Source organism: Oncorhynchus kisutch, linkage group LG13 (assembly GCF_002021735.2).
Source record: "Oncorhynchus kisutch isolate 150728-3 linkage group LG13, Okis_V2, whole genome shotgun sequence".
NCBI classification, from domain to species: Eukaryota; Metazoa; Chordata; class Actinopteri; order Salmoniformes; family Salmonidae; genus Oncorhynchus; species Oncorhynchus kisutch.
Window position 1 is genome coordinate 65,040,480 of NC_034186.2, and position 15,485 is coordinate 65,055,964.

The 15,485-nt window shown below is 43.3% G+C and overlaps 1 protein-coding gene across 20 annotated transcripts in view; it reads left to right on the forward strand.

Annotated features, from left to right (window-relative positions):
* Positions 1 to 15,485, forward strand: part of LOC109901689 (regulating synaptic membrane exocytosis protein 2) — a 230,432-nt gene that overhangs the window by 131,192 nt on the left and 83,755 nt on the right. For 10 of the 20 annotated variants that reach the window (XM_031786937.1, XM_031786933.1, XM_031786943.1 and 7 more), the window contains 6 exons: positions 1,827 to 1,874; positions 9,167 to 9,297; positions 9,726 to 9,918; positions 10,597 to 10,756; positions 12,745 to 12,813; positions 15,182 to 15,320. In XM_031786937.1, the coding sequence (XP_031642797.1) occupies positions 1,827 to 1,874; positions 9,167 to 9,297; positions 9,726 to 9,918; positions 10,597 to 10,756; positions 12,745 to 12,813; positions 15,182 to 15,320 (740 nt within the window). The remainder of the gene's footprint in view (positions 1 to 1,826; positions 1,875 to 9,166; positions 9,298 to 9,725; positions 9,919 to 10,596; positions 10,757 to 12,744; positions 12,814 to 15,181; positions 15,321 to 15,485) is intronic. The other 10 variants (XM_031786947.1, XM_031786938.1, XM_031786946.1 and 7 more) reach the window with 3 other exon arrangements.

Genomic DNA, 15,485 nt, shown 5'->3' on the forward strand with positions numbered 1-15,485 from the left:
TCCCAACCCAGCATAGGACCACAGATCATGTTGCCCTGAACCATGTTGCTTATTATCTGATGCCTAATATACTCTTGGGGGAAGTGAGTAAAAGGCTTAACTCTGAAACTCAGGAGGCCAGACGGAAATAGACTAATGCTAACCTCCAGCACTTATTTTAAATAACACTCAGGATATTTAGTTTCTTGGAGAAAAAAAACAAAGAGTGTTATGAAATAGTCACAGCTTTTCAATCCCTTTCCTTATGATAACACATCCATTTTATATGTGATTATAAATAGCTTGATTTATTTCCTGATATCTTTTTATCAAAATATTTACCAGTCGATATCAGTCAATATATAACAGTCTATCAAGTCCATAGTGTATTTGTTTATCAGAAGAGGTGAGAATGTTTGATAGTTGACTGTGTGTCTGTAAACACTGTATGCCTTTTACTGTAATGTTGCTCTCCAGTAAAACTGCTCCTAGAGCCAGAGAAGGAAGGAAGAGAAGGAAGCTTTTGATGTCAGTGTTCTTTCTGCTTGTTGTTGTTTTCTTTGGTGAGGAGGGGGAGATCTAAACTGTGCTGCTGCTAGCGTCTCCGCCTGGCTTCTCTCCTCTCCCGTCTGTATGTAACAGGAGTATGGCAGAGCAGAGTGAGAGCCAGGGAGAGAAGGAGCACAGAGAGAGGTAGCAGGCACACACAGGCCCTCCAGTATTCATAGGCCTACACCCAGGAGGCCCATGCTGACAGTTATGACGCAAATAGAGCCCAGTCAGCCAATCATGCTGCAGTTGTGATCTCTGCAATCCCTACCTGTAGCACTCAGCCCCACACCACTCAGATCCAGAAGTTCTCTCCATTTCATCAATGAGCTGACCTTGAAACCAAAACAAGAGTATTTGAATCGTACTGTAGTTAATATACTGTAGTTATACTGTAATTAATATACTGCAGTTAATATACTGTAGTTATACTGTCATTAATATACTGTAGTTATACTGTAGTTGATATACTGTAATTAATATACTGTAGTTAATATACTGTAGTTAATATACTGTAGTTATACTGTAATTAATATACTGTAGTTAATATACTGTAGTTATACTGTAATTAATATACTGTAGTTATACTGCAATTAATATACTGTAATAAATATACTGTAGTTGATATACTGTAGTTATACTGTAATTAATATACTGTAGTTATACTGTAATTAATATACTGTAGTTATACTGTCATTAATATACTGTAGTTATACTGTAATTAATATACTGTAATTAATATACTATAGTTGATATACTGTAGTACATTACCTTGCTGGATCAAGTGCCAGCTGAACATTACGTTGGATGCAGTTAGAAATTGTAATGTTTTTGAATTATTATTTGTAGTATTTTCAAACCTTGTTGAGGGAACAATTGGATTTCAATACGTCATTGTGACGCAAATGTTAAATGAAGAAAGGAAGGAAAGTTAGAGTCCAGAGAGCACGGAAGGGAATGCTTAGTTAGAAGTCATCAATCATTTTCTGTGAAAACGGGAGCAGAGCAGCCTCTTCCTCTCCCTGAGTATTACAGTGTGGAGGTACAGGAACCCACAGATAAGGCTCCAAGACAATACAGCACATTAGTGAATAATGAGATGCAGATTGATGCTAATGAACGGTGGGGGGAAACACACACACCGCTAGATTGACTCTCCGTCCGCTCCTCCTCAAAATGTGTTTGTGTTATTGTGGCACTGGTTCGAGTCCAGTGAGTGTGTTTTGTTGGTTGTTTTGTGTTTTTTTTGTTGGTTTTATTGCATTTTTCTATGTTGTTGTTTAATTTTGCTTACCCAGAGCCAAAGCCTTAGTAGAAGAACAGCGCCTTTTGTCCCTAGGGTCCAGGTAAACACCTGTCTGACTCACAGACTGACTCTCTTTGGTCTTCGCTCGCCTTTTTCTGTTGCCTTTTTGCTTTCCTCCATCTTGGAAAATGCATACCAGGGAAATGGCAGCATCTTTCCCTTGCAGTGTGGTGCATTATGTCATTATTATTATTATTCATTTATACCATATAACATGATCATACGGTTATGACAGGAGTCTCGACTCTTTGCATGACTAACTGATCTAAAGGAAATATTTCAGAGAGACACCCTTCCATTGCCAGATCCTGTAGCCTGCACTCAACAGCAACAACAAGCTCAAACACATGGCCAGATCCTGTAGCCTGCACTCAACAGCAACGACAAGCTCAAACACATGGCCAGATCCTGTAGCCTACACTCAACAGCAACAACAAGCTCAAACACATGGTCAGATCCTGTAGCCTACACTCAACAGCAACAACAAGCTCAAACACATGGCCAGATCCTGTAGCCTACACTCAACAGCAACGACAAGCTCAAACACATGGCCAGAAGCTGTAGCCTACACTCAACAGCAACGACAAGCTCAAACACATGGCCAGATCCTGTAGCCTACACTCAACAGCAACGACAAGCTCAAACACATGGCCAGATCTTGTAGCCTACACTCAACAGCAACGACAAGCTCAAACACATGGCCAGATCTTGTAGCCTACACTCAACAGCAACGACAAGCTCAAACACATGGCCAGATCTTGTAGCCTACACTCAACAGCAATGACAAGCTCAAACATTATTTGTCACATGCGCTGAATACAACAAGTGTAGACCTTACTGTGAGATGTTTACTTACAAGCCCTTAACCAACAGTGCAGTTCAAGAAGGGCTAAGAAAATATTTACCAAATAAACAAGTCAAAAATAATAAAAAGTAACACAATAACATAACAATAACGAGGCTATATACAGGAGGTACCCAGTCAATGTGTGGAGGAACACGTTAGAGGTCAATTGTACATGTAGGTAGGGGTGAAGTGACTATGCATTTGAAGTGACTGGCCATTTGATCAATTGTTCAGCAGTGTTATGGCTTGGAGATAGAAGCTGTTAAGGAGCCTTTTGGTCCTAGACTTGGCGCCCTGGTACCGCTTGCGGTAGCAGAGAAAACAGTCTATGACTTGGGTGACTGGAGTCCCTGACAATTTTATGGGCTTTCCTCTGACACCGCCTATTATATAGGTCCTTTATTGCAGGAAGCTTGGCCCCAGTGATGTACTGGGCCCTGTTTACTTACAAGCCCTTAACCAACAGTGCAGTTCAAGAAGGGCTAAGAAAATATTTACCAAATAAACAAGTCAAAAATAATAAAAAGTAACACAATAACATAACAATAACGAGGCTATATACAGGAGGTACCCAGTCAATGTGTGGAGGAACACGTTAGAGGTCAATTGTACATGTAGGTAGGGGTGAAGTGACTATGCATTTGAAGTGACTGGCCATTTGATCAATTGTTCAGCAGTGTTATGGCTTGGAGATAGAAGCTGTTAAGGAGCCTTTTGGTCCTAGACTTGGCGCCCTGGTACCGCTTGCGGTAGCAGAGAAAACAGTCTATGACTTGGGTGACTGGAGTCCCTGACAATTTTATGGGCTTTCCTCTGACACCGCCTATTATATAGGTCCTTTATTGCAGGAAGCTTGGCCCCAGTGATGTACTTCTATCTCCAAGCACTTCCCTCTGTAGCGCCTTACGGTCAGATGCTGACCGGTCAGATGCTGAGCAGTTGCCATACCAGGCGGTGAGGCAAATGGTCAGGATGCTCTCGATGGTGCAGCTATTATAACTTCTTGAGGATCTGAGGGCCCATGCCATGTCTCCTGAGGGGGAAAAGATTTTGTCGTGCCCTCTTCACAACTGTCTTGGTGTGTTTGGACCATGATAGAGCGTTGGTGATGGAGATTCAAGGAACTTGAAACTCTCGACCCGCTTCACTACAGCCCCGTTGATGTTAATGGGGGCCTGTTCGGCCCATCTTTTCTTGTAGTCCACGATCAGCTCCTTTGTCTTGCCCACATTGAGGGAGAGGTTGTTGTCCTGGCACCACACTGCCAGTTGTCTGACCCCCTCCCTATAGGCTGTCTCATCATTGTCGTGGTCAGACCTACCACTGTTGTGTCGTCTGAAAACTTGGAGTCATGCTTGGCCACGCAGTCGTGGGTGAACAGGGAGTACAGGAGGGGACTAAGTACACCCCCCTAAGGGGCCCCAGTGTTGACGATCAGAGTGGCAGACATGTTGTTGCCTACCCTTACCACCTGAGGGCGGCCCATCAGGAAGTCCAGGATCCAGTTGCAGAGGGAGGTATTTAGTCCCAGGGTCCTTAGCTTAGTGATGAGTATCGTGGGCACTATGGTGTTGAATGCTGAGCTCTAGTTAATGAACAGCATTCTCACATAGGTGATGCTTTTGTCCAGGTTAGAAAGGGCAGTGGGCTTTGAGATTGAGTCAACTGTGGATCTGTTGGGACGGTATGCGAATTGGAGTGGATCTAGGGTATCCGGGAGGATGCTGTTGACGTGAGCCAAGACTTTCAAAGCACTTCATGGCTACCGACGTGAGTGCTACGGGGTGGTAATCATTTGGCAGGTTACCTTCACTTCCTTGGGCACAGGGACTGGTCTGCTTGAAACATGTAGGTATTACAGGCTCAGTCAGAGAGAGGTTGAAAATGTCAGTGAAGTCACATGTCAGTTGGTCCGCGCATGCTTTGAGTACACGTCCTGGTAATCCATCTGGCCCTGTGGCTTTGAATGTTGACCTGTTTATTAAAGGTCTTGCTCACATCGGCTACCGAGAGCGTTATCACACAGTCATCCAGAGTAGCTGGTGCATTTAGCTCATCTGTTAGGCTCGCGTCACTGGGCAGCTCGTGTCTAGGTTTCCCTTTGTAGTCCGTAATAGTTTTGAACATGACATGGGAGTCATGACAGTCATGACAGTGGGAGTTTACTTGCTCGCCTATGGATTCTCAAAAGACAGCCCAATCTGCATCCTCTTCCTCCGTCTTTTCTTCGCTCAAATAAATCTGTTGCCGGGAGAGCTGTATATCTTTCTCGTAAGACTCGTTAAAGGAAAAAGCGTCTTCCAGTTCGTGGTGAGTATTCCCAGTTCTGATGTCCAGAAGTTATAAGTCATAAGAGATGGTAGCAGCAACATTATGTACAAAATACAGTGGCAAGAAAAAGTATGTGAACCCTTTGGAATTACCTGGATTTCTGCATAAATTAGTCATAACATTTGATCTCATCTTCATCTTAGTCACAACAATAGACAAACACAGTGAGCTTAAACTAATAACACACAAATTATTGTATTTTTCTTGTCTATGTTGAATACATAATTTAAACATTCACAGTGTAGGTTGGAAAAACTATGTGAACCCCTAGGCTAATGACTTTTCCAAAAGTTAATTGGAGTCAGGAGTCAGCTAACCTGGAGTCCAATCAATGAGACGACATTGGAGATGTTGTTTAGAGCTGTCTTGCCCTATAAAAACACTCAGAAAATTTGAGTTTACTATTCACAAGAAGCAGTTCCTGATGTGAACCATGCCTCGAACACAGAGATAGCAGAAGATCTAAGATTAAGAGTTGCATAAAGCTGGAAAGGGTTACAAAAGTATATTTTAAAGCCTTGATGTTCATCAGTCCACGGTAAGACAAATTGTCTATAAATGTAGAAAGTTCAGCACTGTTGCTACTCTCCCTAGGAGTGGCCGCCCTGCAAAGATGACTGCAAGAGCACAGTTCAGAATGCTCAATGAGGTTAAGAAGAATCCTGGAGTATCAGCTAAAGACTTACAGAAATCTCTGGAACATGCTTACATCTCTGTTGACGAGTCTACAATACGTAAAACATTATAAAATAATGGGGTTCATGGGAGGACACCACGGAAGAAGCCACTGCACGTCTGAAGTTTGCAAAAGAGCACCTGGATGTTCCACAGCGCTTCTGGCAAAATATTCTGTGGACAGATTAAACTACAGTTGAGTTGTTTGGAAGGAGGACACAACACTATGTGTGGAGAAAAAAAAGGCACAGTACACCAACATCAAAACCTCATCCCAACTGTAAAGTATGGTGGGGGGAGCATCATGGTTTGGGGCTGCTTTGCTGCCTCAGGGCCTGGACAGCTTGCTATCATCGATAGAAAAATGAATTCCCAAGTTTATCAAGACATTTTTCAGGATAATAAGGCTATCTGTCCACCAATTGAAGCACAACAGAAGTTGGGTGATACAACGACCCAATACAGAGAAGTAAATTTACAACTGAATGGCTTCAACACAAGAAAATACACCTTCTGGAGTGGCCCAGTCAGAGTCCCGACCTCAACCTGATTTAAAATGCTGTGGAATGACCTCGAGAGCCGTTCACACCAGACATCCTAAGAATATTGCTCAACTGAAACAGTTTTATAAAGAGGAATGGTCCAAAGTTCCTCCTGACAGTTGTGCAGGTCTGATCCGCAACTACAGAAAACGTTTGGTTGAGTTTATTGCTGCCAAAGGAGGGTCAACCGGTTATTAAATCCAAGGGTTCACATACTTTTCCCACCCTGCACTGTGAATGTTTACACAGTGTGTTCAATAAAGACATGAAAACATGTCATTGTTTGTGTGTTTAGTTTAAGCAGACTGTGTTTGTCTTTTGTTGTGACTTTCTTTTGGACCAAATTGTATGACCAATGTATGCAGAAATCCAGATAATTCCAAAGGGTTCACATACCTTTTCTTGCCACTGTAAGTTAAAAAATAAGTTACAAACATTGCAAAAAAATGAACAAAATAGCACAGTTGGTTACAGGCATGTAAAACGTCAGCCATCATCTTCAGCGCCATCTTAACATGTTAGCTGTCATGGGACTTTTGTACCTAGTCAGCTACAACAGTGCTCCACATTGGCAATTAAAGGAGGGTGTCTCCTTAAATGTTTAAGTAAAACTATTACATTTTGTGGGACAAATAAATGAGCTTATTTGTTCTGTGGAACATGAAACTAGACTGGACCCTCGTCCTCATTGGCTTGACTCCCTTAGGTCCTGAATAGGTTGCCATAACAACAGCGGTCAACAACTGCTAATCATGAACACAACGTTTGGTAAATATTTATGTTTACATTTTTGAATGGCTGTAAGTTTCATGTTGCAGTTAAAGGTGGGCTAAGATAACTGTCCCTTATTTTAAAGCAGATTTAAAATAACGTTTTACAGTTTGAATACAGAATTCACTTGAACTAAACAGACAGGGTGTCTATCTTACTGTGGGACCTTTTTGAGGAATTGTTTTACTCTAGCTAGCTTGTTACAGTTGGAGTGTGGAGTACTCATGTTATTTGGGAGATCATATTTATATATTTGTCCCATCATGTCGTTGTCAAGTATCAGCTTAGCTTAGAACAAAATATATATATACACAGTATACTGTATAGGAGTTTCTGGTATGATATGCACGGTTGGTTTCCTCATTTAAAGGTTGTGTGAGGTGTTGGCTATACAACACCTATCTGTCAGATAAGGAGAGGGTGAGAATGGAAGTCTATAAATAGGTGTGTAGTGTACCCTTGGCTCAGCTCCTAGAGGTAGATCTATTAGCCTTCTGTAGAAGTGGTGTTATGCTCCACTTAACCAGGCCATACAATAATGTCAATGTAAATGATGTAGCCAACTGTACAGGACATATAGGCAGTGTAATGTATTACATCAGGGGTATAATTTCAATTTCAACTTTTCAAGGTGAATCTGTCGCTTAAGGGTTGTACCATCAGTCATATGGGCAGTGCTGTAGTATGGTCCGATTGCACGTACGTCTTTTCCATAGGGGACTTCATTGTTGAGGAAGTATTCACAGTGCAAGCTGTTTGACCTGATTGACCTGCCTATGTTGTTTGACAATATCAGATCTCCTGACTGATCTTGTATGTGTTAAGTGCTTGCTGTTGCTTTGTATTGCTGCATGCAAAAAGAAATAACTATGGAAGTCAATGCAATGATGAAGACTCCTCCCATCATTATCTACATAAGTATGGGCAAGAGCTTAGAAGGCTTGGTTTTCCTCTCGTATTTCATTTCATTTTCTTGAAACAAATATTTCGCAATTTTTCTGTAAATGTTCTTTCTTTCATTTTTTACTTCTAAGTGTTCTCTGTTATGTCCATACTTCGCTCTGACAAGTGTGAAGTGTCTTTGATGCCACTCATGACAGCGTGATTGATGTATATGTATATTTTAGAAATACACTGAGTATCTGACATTGCATTGCAGGGCTCTACAGTGCGACCATTTTACAAGCATATGCGCCTAATATTTTGCTATGCGTCCTAGAATTTTAATTCAGGAGCACTAGTACGCCTACAAAAATGAAGGATTCTAGCTTTAATACTTTGTGTGTGCCTACATTTTTTTACTTGTAAAAAAGGTCAGCGTAGAGGCCTGCATTGTGTTGTATGGTTCCAAATACAATTTCACACTCAGATCAGTAAGTGTTCATTTCAAAGCATGTTGGTCTAATTCTCATGTTGTAATGGTTTAGATACCAAGAGTTAGGATACTGTAGATATGAATACAGATACACATACTGTAGAATCCTCTCCACTCAAACAAACCTAGAAAATGTGGCTCGTGCAGCCGCAGGGTAAGATATAGGTCATGGTAAGATGTAGGTCATGGTAAGATGTAGGTCATGGTAAGATGTAGGTCATGGTAAGATGTAGGTCATGGTAAGATGTAGGTCATGGTAAGATGTAGGTCATGGTAAGATGTAGGTCATGGTAAGATGTAGGTCATGCTACATACAGTACATATCTGCTCTGTGCACACTATTAAGATCATTTAGGCTCTCATTGTTCAACCTTTGCTACCTTGTTGTTGTTGATATGATCATATCATCTCCTTATTTCCGTATCTCAACAAACATGTATGCTTTTATTATCACCCCCCCCCCCCCCCCCGCTAAGCATGTGACCTGCTAATGCCCAATATGTAAACCAGGGGTGGCCACCCCTTCTCCAGGAGAGGTACTGGGTGTGCAGGCTTTAACTCCAGCCCTGCTCTAATCTGACACAATCCAGTGATTTGACTAATTAGCTGCTCACCATGCAGGACCTTGATTTGCTGTATCAGGTGTGTTTGTTAGTTAGTATAGAGCAGGGCTGGTGCTAAACCCTGTACACCCAGTAGCTCTCCAAGTGTAGGATTATGAGGTCACCCTGATATAGAGCCCCCCCCCCCCTCCCCACTGACCATGTGACCCTGTTCTGTACCATCCATAGATCAAACTGTGGTATGACAAAGTGGGCCATCAGCTAATAGTGACCATCCTGGGAGCCAAGGACCTGCCTTCTAGGGAAGATGGCCGCCCCAGGAACCCTTACGTCAAAATCTACTTCCTCCCTGACAGAAGGTAAGAGTAGAGACAGTAACTACGGGATGATCGAGCTAGCAGCATTTCACTTCATTCCATCTACAGCCATTGCTTAGTGGCTAGACATATCCTTCAATATCCTAAAGTTGCCATTGGTTTATTGATACAGATTTGGGGCTCGCATGATAGTCTCACTGAATGTTGAATTTATGTTAAGAATATCTAATAATTGAATTTGGGGACATGTCACATTGCATTTACACTGCTATCGTCACAAAGATCATCATGTGATCACATTGACCTACACCTTCACTGCGCTCAGAAAACCCCTTCTCAGACACATGGAAGTAATGATAGAAAGTTGAACAGGGCTCCAACATGACGCTCCCTCCCCAGCTCATCCCATTGTCCTGTGCTGTGTTGACCTGTTCGGGAGTCTTTTCTACCATGGTTGTAAATAAAAACAGTTTGAATTATTGTTCCTCCAGCGACAAAAGCAAGAGGAGAACAAAAACGGTAAAGAAATCCTTAGAGCCCAAATGGAACCAGACCTTTATGTATTCTCCTGTGCACCGGCGGGAGTTCCGTGAGCGCATGTTGGAGATCACCCTGTGGGACCAGGCCAGGGTCAGGGAGGAGGAAAGCCAGTTCCTGGGAGAGGTAAGCCCATCCATCTCTTTTTTCCCTCATAGTTCTCTATTGTTTTCTGGACAGAGACAGTCGGAAGGTAGTTAGAAAGACAGGTACAGAGGGACACGGAGACAAGGGGCTGAGGCTATATTTGTAACAAGATTCGGCAGCGCCACCACTTAACCAGACTCAGGCACTCATCCGTCTCTGATATAATACCAAACATACCCATCCAGTCAGGATTTGGACAGTAACTCTGATAGCTCAACTAATCCTACCAATAGGGTCAAGCTCTTGATAAAACCCTACATTCCATAGGAAGGATGACAGGCTACTGGGGGCTGATGTCATCGAACCATGATGTTTACTATAACATCAGCACATACTCACATACTCTGTCCTCAGTGCCAATAAGGTTACAGAATTCTGGTAACTTTCCCAGAATTCCTAGGTCTTCCAGAAATCCTCCCGGTTGGGGGGAATAAGCAGGAAATCCAGAATCTTCCAATCAGGATTGCTGGAAAACCTTATTTAAAAAATGATGTTGGGCCATGCCTGTGGAGGTCTTGATCTGCTCTGGAATCTGGAATGAGTCCAGTTAGCAGTGGCTAGTGTGTTGAGGACTGTGAGTGTTTGTGTGTGTGTGTGTGCATGCACGCATGCTTGTTTGTGTGTGTGTGTAGTGACGCTGGTGTGTTTCTCCTTTAGATACTGATAGAGCTGGAGACAGCCCTGCTGGATGATGAGCCTCACTGGTACAAGCTGCAGACCCACGACGTGTCCTCCATGCCCCTCCCCCGCGCCTCGCCCAACCCCCAGCGCAGACAGCTCCACGGAGAGAGCCCCACGCGGAGGCTACCCATACAGAGTAGGTTACCCCTCTGCCCTAACATCCATAACCTGTATACTAGTCTATACTAGAACAGTGTAGGAAAGCTCCTGTCTGTTCGAACCCCAAACCTCAGGATAGGGAATGAGACATGAGTGTCGAACCAACCGTTCGTCTGATGATTTTGAAAAGCCAGTATGGTGGCTGGCAGGTGCCCTGTTACCGACGGTCTTTGCCTGTCTGCCAAAGCCTGAATGATTTATGAAGTATTTATTACTGTTAGTATGTTCATATGGTGTTTGTTTTCTTATCCCTCTCAACTCAACCTGATACTTACAGACAAGGGGCCATATTCGTACAATTCAGGTAACAGCCCCCCGCTTGTTGTTCCACGCTGCTCTCTCCACTGAGCTCTCTCTCCACTGAGCTCTCTCTCCACTCAGTGTTGCTGTTCATACGAAGACTCTGTCTCTCCCCTCTGCTTCAGTCCTATTGTACTGTTCTCTACCTCCAAAGTGTTCTCTCACTCCACTCCTCCATTAGCTGTCCCACAATTCCCTTTGATTCTCGCTATGCTCCCTCTCCGCTCCACCGCAGTCCTTAAACAAGATGGCTGGTCAGTCTCGGCCCGGCAGGTTTCAGTTTCCCAGTCCAGATCCGGGTGATTTAGCTCTATCAGAAGAGCTCTGTCCACTCCCCTGTTTGTCATTTGAATATGTTGACCACTTGTTTTCTCAGTGGAATGCATTGTCTCATCTCCCGCCAAATGTCAACATTTTCCCTTTGAAAAACATTATGATAATTGTGCTGGTTTTTGCTCTTCTTCTCCTCTGCTTGTGTCTGTTGTATCTGTTGTGTCTGTGTTTGTTGTGTCTGTGTTGTCTGTGTCTGTGGTGTCTGTTGTGTCTGTGTCGGTTGTGTCTGTTGTGTCTGTATCTGCTGGGTGTGAACTTGTATTTGCACTTGACAGATTTCTAATGTATGTAACCTGCACATGTATTTCCAACACTAAGGCTTGAGATTATTGACCGTGTTAACTGAGTTTGTGTGTGTGTTAGGTGAAAGAGCTGATCGCTCTAAAACAAGAGCGTTAAAACAGTTTCAGCCCATCTGAGGAGAGGGAGGGAGGGAGGGAGGGAGGGAGGGAGGGAGGGAGGGAGGGAGGGAGGGAGGGAGGGAGAGAGAGAGAGAGAGAGAGAGAGAGAGAGAGAGAGAGAGAGAGAGAGAGAGAGAGAGAGAGAGAGAGAGAGAGAGAGAGAGAGAGAGAGAGAGAGAGAGAGAGAGAGAGAGAGAGAGAGAGAGAGAGAGAGAGAGAGAGAGAGAGAGAGAGAGACTTGTCATTTCTGTAAAAGCCCAAGTGTCCCGTTGATTTAAGTTGACTGAACAGTGAAGAAGTCAGAAAAACAACCGAGTGAGAGAGGGGACGACTCGGAATGAGGGAGGGAATAGTTCTGAAAACGGTGGAGACGGTAGAATACCTCTCAGACTCCATCTTCAGATGTACATTGAATGATTGAAATGTCAATTCAAAGCGCCACCGTGACAACATGGAAGCTATTGCCAATTAGGCTAGATGGAGAGGACCACACGATGTTGTTTACATCACATCCAACATCATGTCTCACACTAGCTATATGTTACAGTTGTTCTCTTTAAATTATACTTTATATCACACTATCTAAAATATTCTGCTCCCACGTTGGTGGGGGAAACCAGAAGAGGCAGACAGTATATTTCAGGAGAGTTGCCTGTGTTGGTTATGAAGTGTGGTCAGTGATGGTCAATGTAAGGACGTGACTTTGAGATATAATACTGTTTAATAGTGTTCTCAAAATAAATAGTGTTCTATTTCTGTGTCTGCTGCTTTCCCTGACTATGTCCAGGACTGGGGCATTGGTCTAGAACAACTGGACAACACTGGTGACAGCTAGGCCACAGAGCCATGGTCTGACCAGGGGAAGAGGACAGACCCTGGAGTAAACTAACTTCTATCCTCCTCTTCTCTCCTTTCTCCATCTCTCCTCCAGGATCTCAGAGAATCAGCGACAGTGAGATCTCTGACTATGACTGTGAAGACGGTGTTGGGGTAGTGTCAGGTAAGATACTTCTGACAGAGTCACACATGAATAGTAATCACTATAATGTAAATGCAGCTAACTCATGGGTTAACAGTATATGAACATACAAGCTACAAGTATGTCATGGTACTGTACTGGATCATATGATGTTTTAAAAGAAGGTAGCTAGCTAAGATACTGCAGCAGCTCTACAAGGAGCAGTGAGTTTCTTCTCCTTCCCTCTGCACTACTGTAGCTAGCTGCTCTCCTCGACACAGGCAGCAGGCGCCCACGCTAGTCTCAGCCTGCCGCTGCTGCACATTGAGAGGAAGAACTGTAGCAGGCCAGCACACAGACAGCTGTGTGTGTGTGTGTGTGTGTGTGTGTGTGTGTGTGTGTGTGTGTGTGTGTGTGTGTGTGTGTGTGTGTGTGTGTGTGTGCGCGTGCGTGATAGATGAGGAGGAAACCCACCTCTGTAACATTCTCATCAGCCCCTCTCTCACATCACAGCCTCCTCTCTCACATCACAGCCTCCTCTCTCACCATGCCCATAATATCCCTTCACTCAGTGGGAATACCCCTCTCCTCTCTCTCTCTCTCTCTCTCTCTCTCTCTCTCTCTCTCTCTCTCTCATCTTCTCTCTGTCTCCTCACCCTCTCTCTCTCTCTCTCTCTCTCTCTCTCTCTCTCATCTTCTCTCTGTCTCCTCACCCTCTCTCTCTCTCTCTCTCTCTCTCTCTCTCCTCTCTGTCTCCTCACCCTCTCTCCTCTTTCCTCCACCCTTGTTTCCCAGAGATTTTTGCTAATCCCCTTTCCTCCTACCTTCTCCATATCAAACTACTGATACTATACTAAGGGAGAAGAGATGATAACTATTCACAGGAATAATAGATTGATTGTTTTTTTGAATTGGGATGCCACTGCTGTGGTTTTAACTAGGATAATGCAGTCATTCTTCTCTGCTGGCTCTGTCCTGTTAATTCGGATCTGAGCTTCTCTCCTCTATACACAGTATATATGCTTAACACACAGTTTCTAGTCATGTGTGACGCGGCTTGTCAAGAGAACCAATGAATTACATTTGGGTTGTGCACGTAAAGCAAGCTGATTGCAGAGCTGGGTGCTTAGTTACCCCAGTGTTGGGCTGCTGATAGTTGGACTGCAGATGTTAGATAGTGAAATGTGATGACAGGTGGAATTGGTTTAATGTTTCTCTGTTTCCACTATAGTAAATATGTTTGATATTGTGTTATGCAGGACTTGATTGTGAATCATTTTAACATAATATTCATGCACATAATACTGTATATATGTTTCTTATCAGGATTCACTTCTATGTATAATTTGAAGGAATTCAGGTTTCACAATGCAGCAAACTCACTTTCAAACATATTTGGAAGAGAAAATGTAATGATTTGGAGATCATTGAAAAAAGTATCAAACTAAAGTGGCTGTGAAGGTGAACTTTTCCTCTCATATTTCATAATGTCTTGTGTTTCCTTGCTAATCCTACCTTTGATTCACTGTTACGTTTAACTCATTTTAATGTGCTATACACTCTATTGAATGTTAATCAACGTTAATGACGCAAAGCATTGACCTTAACCATGCCTCCTGGCCATGGATGATTATTGAATAATGAACTCATTCAAGTTCGATGGACTAATCAGTCTAGCAGGGAAAAGTCATTATAATGTTTCTGATAAAATATAAAAAAGCTATTTTCATGTTTAATGCAAAAATGTTAACCGCAATGACTTGAATCACATGAACATTGAGTTGAGACCAAGCCCTCATTTATTTGAATATAGAGAGCCTCAGCATTTTGAAAATTTGAAAGCCACCAACCATTATGCCACTGTGTGCAACTTCTGAAAAGTTTGAAAGAATCCTCTAAAAATAAATGTTGCCATAAATGTTGTTATTTGCATCAGTGTGTATGGTCAATAGGGAGGAAAGGTTGTAGCCTGGTACCAGATCAGTTTGTGCTGCCTTGCCAACTAGACAAGACAGTACACACCTATCTGGGGCCAGGTTAGAGAGGCTGCGCTCAGAACGATGAGTGTGTCTCTGAATGACTTCTGACATCACCCTTTCTCTCTGTATCTCTGTTTCTCTCTCTTTCTCTCTGTTTCTGTCTCTCTCTGTTTCTCTCTCTGTTTCTCTCTCTTTCTCTCTCTTTCTCTCTTTCTGTTTCTCTCTGTTTCTCTCTCTGTTTCTCTCTCTCTCTTTCTGTTTCTCTCTCTCTCTTTCTGTTTCTGTTTCTCTCTCTCTTTCTGTTTCTCTCTCTGTTTCTGTATCTCTGTTTCTCTCTCTGTTTCTCTCTGCCTCTCTCGTTCCCCCTTTCTCTCTGCCTCTCTCGTTCCCCCTTTCTCTCTGTCTCTCTTTCTGTCTCTCTCTCGCTCCAGACTACCGGCAGAACGGCAGGGACCTTCATAGTTCCACGTTGTCTGTCCCAGAGCAGGCGATGTCATCCAACCACTGCTCGCGGTCGGCAGACATGAACCGGGCGCGGTCGCGGTCCCCCAGCGTTCCCCCTCCACAGAGGTAACTCTCCCGCCTCACTTGTCCCCTGTCCAACCCAGCATCTCAAGTTGTATCCCTTCCTCATAAACACCACACTGGGATCTGAGAACCCCTTTAAGCGGTATCTCTGTGATAGTTGTCTTGATAGTAGAACGTTTAACCCATATAAACGATACTGGGATCTCA